The 14,253-nt window shown below is 42.1% G+C and overlaps 1 protein-coding gene across 1 annotated transcript in view; it reads right to left on the reverse strand.

Annotated features, from left to right (window-relative positions):
• USP13 (ubiquitin specific peptidase 13) overlaps positions 1–14,253 on the reverse strand; it is a 131,489-nt gene that overhangs the window by 52,306 nt on the left and 64,930 nt on the right. Inside the window, exons 5-7 of the mRNA XM_069104415.1 lie at positions 13,178–13,320; positions 4,975–5,159; positions 226–409 (exon numbers count right to left, since the gene is read on the reverse strand). Of these exons, the coding sequence (XP_068960516.1) occupies positions 226–409; positions 4,975–5,159; positions 13,178–13,320 (512 nt within the window). The remainder of the gene's footprint in view (positions 1–225; positions 410–4,974; positions 5,160–13,177; positions 13,321–14,253) is intronic.

The following is a 14,253-nucleotide window of genomic DNA, read 5'->3' on the forward strand; positions in this document are numbered from 1 at the left end:
AAGGTTGGCATTCTCACCGAATGCATCTGAAGCGTGTCATTCGTGAGAAGGTAAGCGCATTGAGGGTAGGGATTCTTTTATTTTTTGTACTTACATTCCCAGTGCCTAGACCATAGTAAGCGCTTGACAAATACTTATAGATTGATGGGTTGGATTGACCCCACATAATTGTACTTGAAAACAAAAATAATAAAAACTTCATATTTTGTCATAATGAATATTCACATAAGAAAAGAATAAAGTAGATATAACAATCTCACTGCCACCACCTTCCCATCCCCTATACTGGTGTAAACAAAGGTTGGCATTCTCACCGAATGCATCTGAAGCATGTCAATCCCAAAATGTGCTAAGTGCTTGGCTAAATGGGGATCTAAAACAGACTCCTCTTCTTGGAAAGAATAAACATCTGCAAAGGAGAAAAGAAATTTATAAGCATTAGGATCAATGATAAATTTCCTTGACTTTTTTTAAAGACTGAGTCTCTTCATCTCTTCCAGGTTAGAAGGGCAGGGGATAGTCAAATAGTCACAGGTCTGACCCACTGCTGATTGGCACGGACTCTTTGACTTGCTATTTCTAACCTGGGCCAGTTTTGCTGCTCCTTTACCAATATGGTGACCCTCCTCTTCATTCCACCCTCTCTCCCACTCCCGATCCCCTGATCCCATGAGCTCCCCATATTGATGCCAGACTTAATGTGGATGCCAGAGCAGCCTAACTCACTGCAGCCCAGAATTCCCAAATCATTCCCATTCTCAAGTTCCCTAGCTGCTAGAATCACAAGTCCATGCCTGCTCTTCCTTGACATCTTCATTAACGGCAAAAAAAAAAAATGTAAGAAGTATGTCCTGGGCCTCACACAAAAAAGTATTAAAAATTCCCAGTGTATATGTAGATATGCAGCTGGTAGTACAGTGGGTAGAGAGATGAACCTGGAATCAGGAAGACATGAGTTTAAATCTGGCCTCAGAAATTTATGAGCTGTGTGACCCTAGGTAAGTCACTTAACTCTGCCTCAATTTCTGCAACTGTAAAATGGAGGTAACAGTGTTATTGTGAGGATCAAATAAGATATTTGTTTTAAAAAAAAAAAAGCACTAAGTGCAATGCCTAGTACACAGTAGGTGCTATATAAATGCCTATCCCCTTCCTTTTTTCCCTTCTCACAGTAGAAGTACACACACCTGAGAACCTTGAATCAATTCAGTAAGATCCAGTTATATAAAGTGCACTGTGCAAGGCAATGAGGGAGGTGGGAGGTTCAGATAAGACATGGTCCCTGGCCTCCTCTGTCACCATCTTGTGTCTTCCTCTTTTCCCCAATGGCTTCTCCTTTCCATGTTTCTTTCCCTCCTCTACCCTCTTCTCCCCCCCCCCCCCCCCTTCCTCAATATCCTCCCTTTTCTGCTCAAAGAAAATTATATTTTTCCACAGAATTTTAGAGTTAGGAGGACAGTGGCCATCTGGTCCAACTAGACCTGAAGGAATCCCTAGTCCAAGACAAAAGACAAGTGATCATTCAGTCTCTAATTGGAGACAGTGAAGGGAGCCCTCTGCCTCTCCAGGCAGCCCAGACCCCTTTTGGACAGCTCTCACTGTTAGAAAGGTTTTGGCTTTTTGTAACTTCCAGCTGCTGTCCTACTTTTGCCCTTGGGGACCAAACAGAACAATTCTAAGCCCTCTTCCTTATAACAACTTTTCAAATATGGCAAATGGAATCAGAAAGACCTGGGTTCAAGTCCTAGCTCTGGCTTTGTGACACTGGGCAAGTCACTTAGCCCCATTTGCCTCAGTTTCCTCATTGTAAAATGAGCTGCAAAAGGAAATGGCAAACCACTCTAGTATCTTTGCCAAGAAAACCCCAAATAGGGTCACAGTGAGTCAGACATACCTGAAAATGGTTGAACCACAATACCAACACTAAGAAATTACAGGTTCAGTCCCCAAAACAGGAAAAAATAGCTATCATGTCTCTCTTAAGACTCTTTTTCTCCCAATTATGTCAATGCTCTATTAATGATACAGGTTGACTCATAGTCTTAATTTTACAACTAGATGAGTAAAATATTTACACCATAGTTCTCTTCATCCACAAATTTAAAAAAATTAACCATACTAAATTCAAGGTTTTTAAAATAATTGATTTATTTCCCAATTAGCTAAGTCCCTAACTTGAAAAAATTCCTCATTCTTGACTTGGAAAAGCCTTTAAAAATAAGCCCAATGTTCAAAACAAACCTTTGACCCAAGAAGTGTGAAATAATAACATTTTATGACATTAAAAAAGATCTTTAAAATCTCAAAGAGAACATAAGGAGATAGGAGTGTGGGACGTCTGGAAGGTACACTCTGAGAATACGGGTACGTCCTTTATCAGGTTGGCAGCTGTCACTACAAAGGAAATAGCTTTTCATGAGCCTGTGATTTTGAACCTATAAATTTCCCAAGGCTTCCAGGTCATAATATAATTCACTAGAATTTGACCACCCCTCCTGGTCTATAACTTTGAAATATGAACAAACCATTTTCAGGCAACACAAAGATTTGTAGAAACCTGTCAGTCTCTTCCCCCAACTACAAATAATGCTGAGAGTTAGCTAGTGAACAAACAAGAGATTTAGAATGATGGCTAGGTGGCACCATAGTGCACAGAGCGCTAGGCCTGGAATCAGAAAGACTTACCTTCCTGAGTTCAAATCTGGCCTCAGACACTTCCTAGCTGTGTGACCCTGGGCAAGTCACTTAACCCTATTTGCTTTGGTTTTCTCATCTGTAAAATAAGCTAGAGAAGGAAATGGCAAACCACTCCAGTATCTCTGCCAACAAAACCTCAAATGAGATCAACAGGGAAAGTCAAACAGGACTGAAACAACTGAACAACAATGAGAGGCAAAGCAAAGCCATCCTGCTCATGTGGCACACTAGAAAAAGCACTAAATTTGGAGTCACAGGACCTGGGTTCAAAATCTGGCTCTGCCACTGGGGCATTTAACAAACGCTTGTTGAATGATAATAAATTCCCAGTTATATAAACTGAAAATTACATTCCCTAGACTGTCTTCAAATAAAAAAAAAAACCAAAACTTAGTTTAATTCAAGAGACAGTGTGGTATAGGAGTACAGAAGTGGCCTTGGATTGGGTGAGACCTGGGTTCAAGTCCTACCCCTGACATGTATGACAATGGGGAGGTACCTTAACCTCTCAGTGTCCCAAGCACTTAGTGGCCCTTAATCAGTGCCCTTAGTCAGTGCCCTCAGTCAGTGCCCTCAAATGGCACATTACAAAGAAGATGCGAATCTGTGCTGATAGAGCTTCTTCACTGGGAGTCCCTTCCACCAAATAAATAAGAGATCTAGTCAAAAATAGGAAACTTAATGCTAGCTAAAAATAAGCTTAACTAAGAGTATTGTGAAAATAATTTTTCCTCTCCTGTCATCCTCCTCCCTCCCCCCCAAAAAAGAGTCCCAGGGGACCCAAAATGTACCAATAAATAGAGATGGCAGTCCACTCAACATTACATGCCTGTTCTTTATAAAGCACAAATTAATATTCCAGAAACCTGGCTTTTTAAAACTATTGAATTATGTGTTATCATTGAATGATTTAAATGTCAGTATGCTAATTAGCTTAAGAATTAAACTCTCCTCCTTGCAATTCCCAACAATCAGCCCAGAGCTTGGGAAGTACAAAGGTAGACGATTCCAAAAAAAATTTTTTTAAACAAGTGAAATTCCAGCAATCTTCTATCTGAAAGATTCTCAACTGGACCATATCCTTAAAGGAGGAAGGGACCTCAAAGGCCACTAGTCCACTCCCTTCATATTACAAATGAGGAAACTGAGGCCCAGAGAGCTTATGTGATCTGCCCAGGGTCACATGGTGGTACAGCTACGATTTGAACCACAATCTGCCAACTCCAAAGGCAGCATTTTCTCCTCCCCACCAAGGTGCCTCTCAAATGACAACCCTGTCTCTCTTTTTTTTTTCCTTCGAGAGGCAATCAGAGTTAAGTAACTTGTCTAAGGTCACACAGCTAGTAAGTGTCAAGTGTCTGGGACCTGATTTGAACCCAGGTCCTCCTGACTCCAGGGCCACTGTGCCACCTAGGTGGCCCTATCCTGTCTCTTTCAAAATATGCATATGCCACTGTGGGCCTCATCTGGTTCTCCTGGCTGGATTCAATACTCTTCATTTTAATACTGAACAAAACCTGTTTTCAGGACATCAGGTAGCAGCCAAATTTATCCGGGGGTAAGGGGCAACATTTGAGGATATTGTTAGGAATGGAACAAAGTGCCTATCTACTCTAAGGAGAGCAGCTGCAGGATTCTCCAAAATGTGAAAATTAAAAATCTGCCTGTGACTGAGACACTGCCTAGCAAAATCTGAGAATCTCTATCAGTCAGCCTGAGGTAAGGAGAGCATTAGTCCAAATGGGTGATGGCCTGAGACAACAGGAAAGAATCAATGGACCAGAAAGCCACAGGAGCAGAGAGTTAGAGCTGGAAAGGACCTGATCTAATCCCTCATTTGATGAGGAGCCCACAAACCAGAGAGGGTGACTTGTCCAGAGTCACAAAGTTAGGATTTGAACCCAGGCACACTGAATCACCTACTACCATGCCCCACTGGTCCATGCTGCCTCATACTCTAAACCAAAAGGTAGGTCTGGAAGGAGTGAGAGAGGAGATGTAATGGAAGGGCAAGAAGGAGGAGGTTGGAGAAGAGAATGTCTGAGTCTGGGGTTTTGGAGATGCAAGGGTTGAGGTGGTGATGATGATGATGACAATGATGACAAATGTGTCATCCACAGGTCACTCAGGTTAAGAATTAGAGGCCAAACTTGAACCAAGATCTTCTCAACCCAGAACTAACACTCCTGGCACAATGTCAAAAGGTTTACCTGCCCTGCCCTTGCTGTCGGCACCCCTTCCCCCAGTTGCTTAAATCCCAAAGCTTGAAGGACTCACCTGCCCCATCAGGAGTGATGGTTCCTAACTTCACTGCCAAAGGGTAACCCATTTCTTTGTAATGGTCCAGAGCATGCCCATTTCCCCCCATGTTGTCAAAGAACCACTTTCCACAAAGGATGGTGCCATCTGTCAGATTCAACCAAAGGTTCTCTCGCAAGTCACACTTGGCACACTTCCAGCCGCTGGACAGACACATGTTAAAAGAGGAAAAATGTAAAAAGTGAGTAGGAAACTGGAAACAAATTAGATGCACGTGCATGGAAGGTTGGCTAAACAAGTCATGGTACATTAATGAAATGAAATATTACTGCACTATAAGGACTGATGAATGCTGAGAGGCACAGGAAGACTCCAATGAACTGAGGCACAGGGAAAGAAGTAGAACCAGGAAAGCAAGGTACACAATGACCTCAACAACATAAATGGAAAGCACATGAACAACCACAAAACAATCAGGGAAAAGAATGCTGGGAAATTACAATGACCACCCTTGTTTCCAAAAAGGAGATATGAGGAGGCACCTCCCTCCCTTCTTTGCAGAGATGGGGGAGGACGATGGATGTGGAAACAATGCATATAAATCAGACTTTCAATGTGTCGGTGAGTTTATTTTTCTCTTTTTTTATTGGCCCTCTGGGAGGGGAAGGGCGGAGGATACTTTGGGAAATGTATGTGATAATGAAAACAGAAGATAGCATGAATTTTTTTTAATAATTGCTAACATTTTTATAGTGCTTTGAGGTTTGCAATGCATTTTAAATATATTTCCTCATTTGATCCTCACAACAATCCTGTGAGATAAATTCTATTACTATTCTCATTTTACAGATGAAGAAACTCAGGCTTGGAGAGGTTAAATAGACCAGTCCGAGGTCACACAGCTAGAGAGTATTTGCGGCTGGATTTGAATCAAACAAGGTCTTCCTGACTTCCAAGTTCCAGGCCACACTATCCATCATGAACACTTCAAAGCAAGGCTTCTCAATCTGGGATTGCATTAGACTAGAGAGAATTAGAGTCCAATCTTTCCCTTCCCTCAAGCAGGATTCTCTTTTCATTAGCACCCTGTGCTACAAGCCCAAGGCCAGCTCCACAGCTACTAATTCTTTCCCTCTGAAAAGTGAGCAGAGACCAGGTGTCCTGAGGGTTTTATAATTTTCTTTCCACGGAAAGATGATGTAGAATGTGGGGCATTCCTGGATGTCCTCTGTGGAATGACTAGGTAGAAAAGACCGAAAGCCACTGGCCAAAAATGCTGCCTGAGGGCAAGGGCTGTTGGGTCAAGTTTTAAAATAGAGATGATAAAATCAGTATCTATTTTAAAGGTCTTAGAGAGAAAACAATGGCAGTTCTGAAACACTGACAATAGAAAGCCAAGTGTTAATCAAGGAGAGCCCAGATACCTGGCAAACCTGACTTTTTAAAAAACTTCATGTGTAGGGAACTCCCACGTGTGAAAACCCTTTCCACCGATAGAGATCGCTATAACTGATAATCTTACAGAGCTGCTTCAGCACTGAGAAATAAAACTGACTCCCCTTGTTTTTCTACATTTATTCAATTCACATTTGAAACGAGCCTGTTAGACTATATCAGGAATTTTGCACCTGGGGTCTGGAAACTTTTATTTTGTTAACTAATTCGATATAATTTGTTCCTTTGGTAATCTTACGCATTTAAAGCTTTATTCTGAGGCATCCATAGATTTTACCAGACAGGGTCCACGATAAAAATCATCATAATAGTAATAGATAGCATTTCTATATGTAGCATTCTCAGGTTTACAAAGCTTTTTGATCTTCACAACAATTCTGGGAGACAGGTGATATTATTATTCTCATTTTGCATATGAGGAAACAGGTAAACAGTTAAAAAGTTAAATGACTTGCCCAGGATCTCAAGTAAATAAGTGTCCAAAGCCAAATCTGAACTCAGATCTTCCTGACTCCAGGTCCAGCATTCTATCCATTGTGCTACCTAGCAGCCATAATACAGAAATGGTTAAGAATCCCTAGACTTGATGGTCTCTGGGATCACTCCTAGTTCTAAATCTGTGATACTAATTCACAAACTTTTTGCTACACACCTGCAGGGTGGCACTGGGATGCAAAGACAAAGAAGGAACAGTTCTGAGCCCCCATCGGAGGGTCTCTGCTTTTGGTGACTCCATTTTTATGTGACTTTTGTAACTGTAGAGTTTTATACACAAATAACAGGCCTGTTTGATTAATCTGAATTTCACTGGGGAACTCTGCATATACATAATTAAATACAAAGTGTATATCAGTTTCACCTGAGTGGTGCTTTGAAGGGATTCTACAAGGTGAAGGTGAAGAGAGAGAGTGGTGCAGACACAGAGAACCAATTTGCAGAGATAAAACAGAACCATAACCCATGGGGGGGAGGGGACAAAACCCTTCACAGGAACAGCTTCAAAACAGTCCCCAGGAGATTGGTGATTTCTAGGGTATGGCCTGGTAGTGCTACAATTTAGCCTAGTCTCTCTCTCTCTCTCTCTCTCTCTCTCTCTCTCTCTCTCTCTCTCTCTCTCTCTCTCTCTCTGTATATATATATAATACAGTCTTACCATCTGTAGAAGTGTGAAATCAGTAAATCAGAAATCAGAGGCCTCCGTGGCACTACTCAGTCTTCAGCCAAAGAAAGATGACTGAGGTTCATTATATCCTAGTTATTAACTCAGGAAAAGAGATTTATATGTTTTATAAAGAAGCATATAAAAAGGGTTGAAACAAAATGGGTCTTCACTTATGGTGAAACTGTGGCTATTCTCCCACAATTCCCGGGTACGTACACCCTCTATTCCAGACAGCCTGGACAACTGGTGACTTCCCATTTAGCACATACCAGGCTCCTTTGCACATAATGGACACTCAATAAGTATCTGTTGATTTGAATTCCTCGAACATCCCAAGGAAGAGAGGTTTGGGTAGAGAATTATCCCTTGGAAACTGGAGGTGGTACATGAAAGCTGTAAAATATACATTCCATGTAACTGTTGGCAATGGAGAGGTGGCTGGTGGGTGCGATTGGGGTGCAATGCATAACCAAGGAGGAACTCCAAAGAACAGGAGTAAAGGACACCATTGAGGACAAACATATGGAAGACCATCTCCCCCTGGCTGGTGAGTGCGCCTTGGGAAGCCAGAACAAGACAATCAGGTTGATTACCTTTACTTGGACACAGCCTCTCCAAGCTTTGCAAGCATATGATGTAGCAGATGGAATGAGTTATTTGAAATATGGAACAAGACCTAGGAGTAAGGTTTTTTTAATCCGTTTTTTTTTAACATTTTAAAAAATGCTTAACTTCTTCCTAACGAAGCCCATGTCTGATCATGTCATTCCCCTGCTCCCCAGGATCTAGTACAAACACCAAGTGGAGCATTGAAGGAATTCTGCAGTCTGACACCCTCCAGACCTGCCTGTCTTAGTCCACACTGCTCCTATCAACCAATAGACACTTATTCACTACCTATGTTGCAGACACTGTTGGGTGCTGGGAATACAAATACAGAGAATGAAACAATTCCTATTTGCAAGGAGTTTACATCAAAATGGGAGTACACCTAAAAATATAGAGAGGATACAAATCTATTACACGTAATATGTATGTAAATAAGTATACGCAGAATAAATGTATAAAGAAGAAAAATACACATAAACACAAAGTAATTAACTACAAGTTCAGGTGGGAAGGTACTAGCAGCTGAGAGAATCAGAAAAGGATTGATGCACAAGGTGGTGTTTGAGATATGCCTTGAAGGAAGTGAGACTCTGTGAGGTGGAAGTGAGGAGGAAGTGTATTCTAGGCAGGGACAGAGTCAGTGCAAAGGTGTGGAGGTGGGCAATGAAGTGCCACGGGGAAGAACAAAGTGGAGCAACCAACTAAATAATAAGAGCTAACACTCATCTACCACCTACTATGTGCCAAGTGCTTTATAAATATGATCTCATTTTCCTTACAACAACCGTGCAAGGCAGGTGCTATTACTAGCCCCATTTTACAGATGAGGAAACCGAGGCAGGAAGGTTAAGTGACTCGCCTAGGGTCACACAGCTAGGAAGTGTCCGGGGCTGGATTTGAATTCCAGTCTCCCTGACTCTAGGCACCGCAGCTGCATCCATTCCAACTACTCCAACACTCTCCTCTTTGAATTTGCAGAAAACTGTCCCTGTCCCTAAAATGGTCCCCTTTTCTCATCTCCACCACTGAGTCCTTGTCTCCCATCAAGGTTCAGCTCACGTGAAGCCTGCCCTGATTCTCCCCACCCCTTCCTTGCTGTCAGTCCAAGGCGCTCTCTGCATACCTTCCTGAATTTTCCTAAGGCACGTGCTAGGTCTCCCCAGCACAATGTAATCTCCTTGAAGTGTGGCACAGACTATTGTACACCTGCCTTTGCGTCTCCAGAGTCTGGTATAGTTTCTGGTGCGCAGCAGGTATTTAATAAATGCAGGGCCCTTTTCACTTGTGTTTGTATCTCCAGATCGCAGTTCATTGCCTGGCTCATAGTAGGTACTTAATAAATGTTTGCTGAATTGAAATGAATGCTAATGAAAATAACTTGACTCTTTTTTCAGTTTAATTTTTAAATAAATTAAATCTCACTCCATCTGGAATTCTCTCATGACCCCTCATCATTTTAGGGCATTATCTTTACCCAAAAAGCAAAAAATCCAGTGTGTCCTGGTCTCAGACAAGCACACTTATTCATTTTGATTTTGTTCCTAATTCTTGATGACATCCTAACTGACTTTCATCAATAACTCAGAGGAAGTGATGATAATGTCATATAACAGGGGGAGCCTGACGCCTAGAAGGACCAAGACAGAGGTTGAGTTCACTTGGCTCTTTCTAGCCAGTTAATTTTGATCTGTGGACACCTCAGCCAATGTGCTCTAATAATAGCAGGCATGGTGGGTGATGGGCCATAACCCAAAACTGGTGCCCCACAGTGCCCTAGTGACCGGCAGCTGGCCAAGGACTAAGGGAAGCAGCAGGTGGGGGAGGCTCCTCAAAAGCTAGTGATTTAAAAAAAGGCACAAGGCCCATAAATACCCACTCTTCCAAACAAACTGATAAATCCTGCCACCAAATCAGAGGCGGCAGTGAGGCTGCCCTCCCCTTCCCTCTTTTGATGTTTCCCCTTCAAGGCTGCCCTGGCAGGTTCTCTACACCAAATTATACCTGAAGGATCAAATATTGGGGGGAGGGGAGGGTTGGGGAAGGGATGGAAGAGGTGGGCATATTAGCCTAAGGAACCCTCTTGAGCTAGCCGTGTCACAGTGTGTAGCCTTACAACTTTACAAACAAGGATCAAGAGTCTCATTCCTGATCTTATCAAGTGATAATAAGAACTAATCCTCATTTTACAGGGACATGAAGACAGGGGCATAACTAGCTATCCTGGTGTCCAAGGAAAGAAGGAAAACTCACTCTTCTAGGTCTCAGTTTTTCAGTTATACCCACCTTTTGTATCCCCATTTGGGGTTTTCATGGCGGAGATACTAGAGCAGTTTGCCATTTCTTTCTCTGGCTCATTTTACAGATGAGGAAACTGAGGTAAAGAGGGTTGAGTGACTTGCCCAGGGTCACACAGCTAGGAAGTGTCTGAGGCCAGATTTGAACTCAGGAAGATGAGTCTTCCTGACTCCAGGTTCAGTGCTTTACCCACTGGGCCACCTGGCTGCCCACTGTGCCAGCTAGCTGCCCTAGGCTCTGAGTTTCCTCAATTCTAAAATAAGGAGGTTGGAATGGCCAACCTCCAAGATCCCTTCCAGCTCTCAATTTAGAGGTAGCCAATCAATAACAACTAATAGTTTAATCATTGGTGACAATAATAGTAACTGCTATTCATGGAGGATATATGTTACCTCATTGATTCTGACAACCCTGTGAGACAGCTAATATCATTAACCCCATTGTAAAGATGATTAAAATGGGGCTGAGAGTAGTTAACTGACTTGCCCAGGGTCACACAACTAGTAAGTGTCTGAGGGAGAATTTGAATTCCCTCAATTGATGGAGAATTTGAATCTAGGGGCAGCTAGCTGGCTGTAATGGGAATTGGAATCTGAAGATCTTCCCTGCCCCTTGGCCCCTAGATAGGCTTAAGTGAATCTGAGAACCTTCCCTGATTTGAAAATACACTCTACCCCCTAATAGGCTGAAGGTGGTCACAAGGATCCTGGAGCGGGAGGCTTGTTTTTCAGAACGCCCACACCTTGTTACTTTGTGATTAGGCTGTGGGTCAAGAGGGTTGTGACATTCTCTGACCCAGGAGAAGGTTGTATATACTCTGATGTGAAGTTTTGCTTTGGGGCTCACTTTGGGAAGAGTTGTGTGGTTTGACCAGATGAGACTCTGGGCAGCTGCTGAGCCCCCCCAGCTTTGAAAACCCAGATGTTGGTGCTTCCCTCTCTGGTAACTAACTGGGTATGGATGTGATGGTCAGACAGCTGGAAACCTGTCTGCTGGTCTGTTTCTCTGTCTGTATTTTTTTGTCTGTTTGTAACTTCTGTTTGTATTCTCTGAAGTTCAGGGTGCTGACTTTTCCCCCTGAACTAGGTAAATGATACATGTTTGATTAAAGTAAGATTGTTAACCCATTTTGAGTTGCTTTCCTTTAGAAAAGCAGCTCTAAGAACCTGTGGTAGCAGCCATCCTGGGTATGCTAGGGTGCTTGCTGCTACAGTGGTACAGTGAATAGAGCACCCGTCCTGAAGTCAGGAGGACCTGAGTTCAAATCCAGCCTTAGACACTTAACACTTACTAGCCGTGTGACCTTGGGCAAGTTACTTAACCTCAAGTGCCCTGCCTTCCCTCCTCCAAAAATACAAAAAAAAATAAATAAAAACACTATCTAGAGCAAGAAGGGATCTCAGAAACAATCTAGTCCAGCACCCTAATTTTGTATAGTGGGAAACTGAGGCCCTGGTAGCTTAAATGACTTGTTTTTTGTGACTAGATCTCCCTTTCTTGCTCAGGCTAGAGATGCAGTGAACACTGATGGGGCTGACCCCACTGATGATCAGCTTTGGCCCATTTCCAACCTGAGTTAATTCATCTCTCCTTAGGCAATCAGTCAGTCAATAAACATTTATTAAATGGAAATGTTTTACATGTTTGCACATGTATAACCTATGTTAGATTGCTTACCATCTCAAGGAGGGGGGAGGAAGGTAGAGATAGAATTTGGAGCTCAAAACTTTGAAAAAAAAAAGAAAAATATTAAAAATCGCTTTTACATGTAATTGGGGGAAAATATTATTAAAAATAAAAAATAAACATTTATTAAGCACCAATTATATGCCATGAACTGTACTAAGTACTAGGGCTACAAAGAAAGGTAAAGCATACCTTCTATACTTGAGGATATCACAGAACTCCTGGGCTCACACAGTCCAGCAGTAGCAAGGTTACTGCTATTACATACATGCAGCCATACGTATAGTTGTATCCCAAAGAAGAATGTCTTGATGAAGGGAATGTTTACTTTTTTGTCCTTAGATTCGTACAGAAAACTGGCTGTATGTGGTAGGCTCTTAATAAGCACTCAAAGAACCAAATTTTTGTACTGAAATAAGGTAGGATGAGAACACATCCTGAAGAGAGTTGTGTTCTCTTAAAAAGAGCATTCCTAAGCCTTTCTTGCATGTAACTTTATTTTTTTTTTTTGGCTTTTTCTTGGAGGAAAATTGGGGTTAAGCAACTTGCCCAAGGTCACACAGCTAGTTTTTTTTTTGTTTTAAGTATCTGAGGCCGGATTTGAACTCAGGTCCTCCTGACTCCAGGGCTATTCACTCTATTCACTGCATGTAACTTTAATGGAAAGGCTTGGACATTGTTCATAATAAGTAAAAATTCGAATGTAATTTGTTTCATATTCAACAAACGTTTATTAAGTTTCTATTATCTTGAAAACCCTCTGCTAGGTGATAGGGGAGCAACAAAGTCAAAAAAATGAAAACAGTCCCTGCCCTCAAGGACTTGCATTCTATTGAAAGGTACAAGATGTACACAGATAAGTAAATAATGGGGGACAAGGGTGGTATTTATTTGTAGAGAGTTACAGAAAGTTAGCTGTACCTTACAATAGTAGATCAGTATCCTTATGTGGCTGGTGGTCTCAGAAACACTCCCTGACCCCCTGCTGCCTCCCACCACCTGCAGCTCTCTCACCTGGGAGGAATCCTGACACCATTGTCCAGTTGCATGAGGTTATTGGCATGTTTGGAAATTTGCAGCTCATTTTCCCAGGAATCCGGCTCCTGTTTCCTATATGGAGATTTTGAATTAAGGACGGCATCACAAGCAATTGTTACCTGCAAGAGAAACCAAGATATGATCTATAAAAACCATTAACAAAAAAGGGAAAGTGAAAATCTTATGGATAAATGCCCTTTAGATCCAATAAAACCCAAAGCAACTGAGTAATACACCATCTCCTACATGAAGCCGTCCTGATTTCCCCTACTCATTGGTGTCCTCTGTCCCTTATTCCCAAGAAGTTGTCATTCAGCCGTTCCAATCGTGTCCAACTCTTCATGATCCCATTTGGGATTTTCTTGGCAGAGATACTGGAGTGGTTTGCCATTTCCTTCTCCAGCTCATTTTACAGATGAGGAAACTGAGGCAAACAGGGTGAAGTGACTTGCAGGGGATTACTTCAAATTTACTATTAGGAGACAGGATGGTGCAGTAGATAGAGATAGATACTTGTTAGTCAGGAAAACCTAGGTTTAAATCTTGCCTAAAATACTTACTAGCTATGTGATGGAGGAAAAGTCACCCTTCTGGGTCTCACTTTCCTCAACTGTATAAAATGGGGGAGTTGGAGTAGTCAAAGTCTAAATTGAGAAGCAATTAGGGAGCAATGATCAATTAAAGCACTTTCTATGTGTTGAACAGGAGGCTAGGCACTGAGGGTACAAAGCCTCTGCCCTCAAGGAGCTTTGTATAGTCCAAGTATCTAATGCAAAATGAATACAAGGTAATTTGAGGAAGGAGGGACTTAACCACTATAGACCACTGAGGTTTCCTGCAGAATGCTGCTCATTAAGTTGCAGCCTGAGGAAGTCAGGGATTCTAAAATGTGGGTGGAGATAAGGAGAGAGTGCCTTCCAGGCATGGGGAAGAACCAGTGCAAAGTCATGGAGATGGGAGATGGAAAGTTGTGTGCATTAAACATAGAATAGACCAGTGTAGCTAAATCAAAGAGGGTGAGGATCAGAAAATGTAAGAAAGCTAAAAAAAAA

Source organism: Petaurus breviceps, unplaced genomic scaffold, assembly GCF_028583685.1.
Source record: "Petaurus breviceps papuanus isolate PSGF00001 unplaced genomic scaffold, PetGlider_PUasm1.0 688, whole genome shotgun sequence".
NCBI lineage: Eukaryota > Metazoa > Chordata > Mammalia > Diprotodontia > Petauridae > Petaurus > Petaurus breviceps.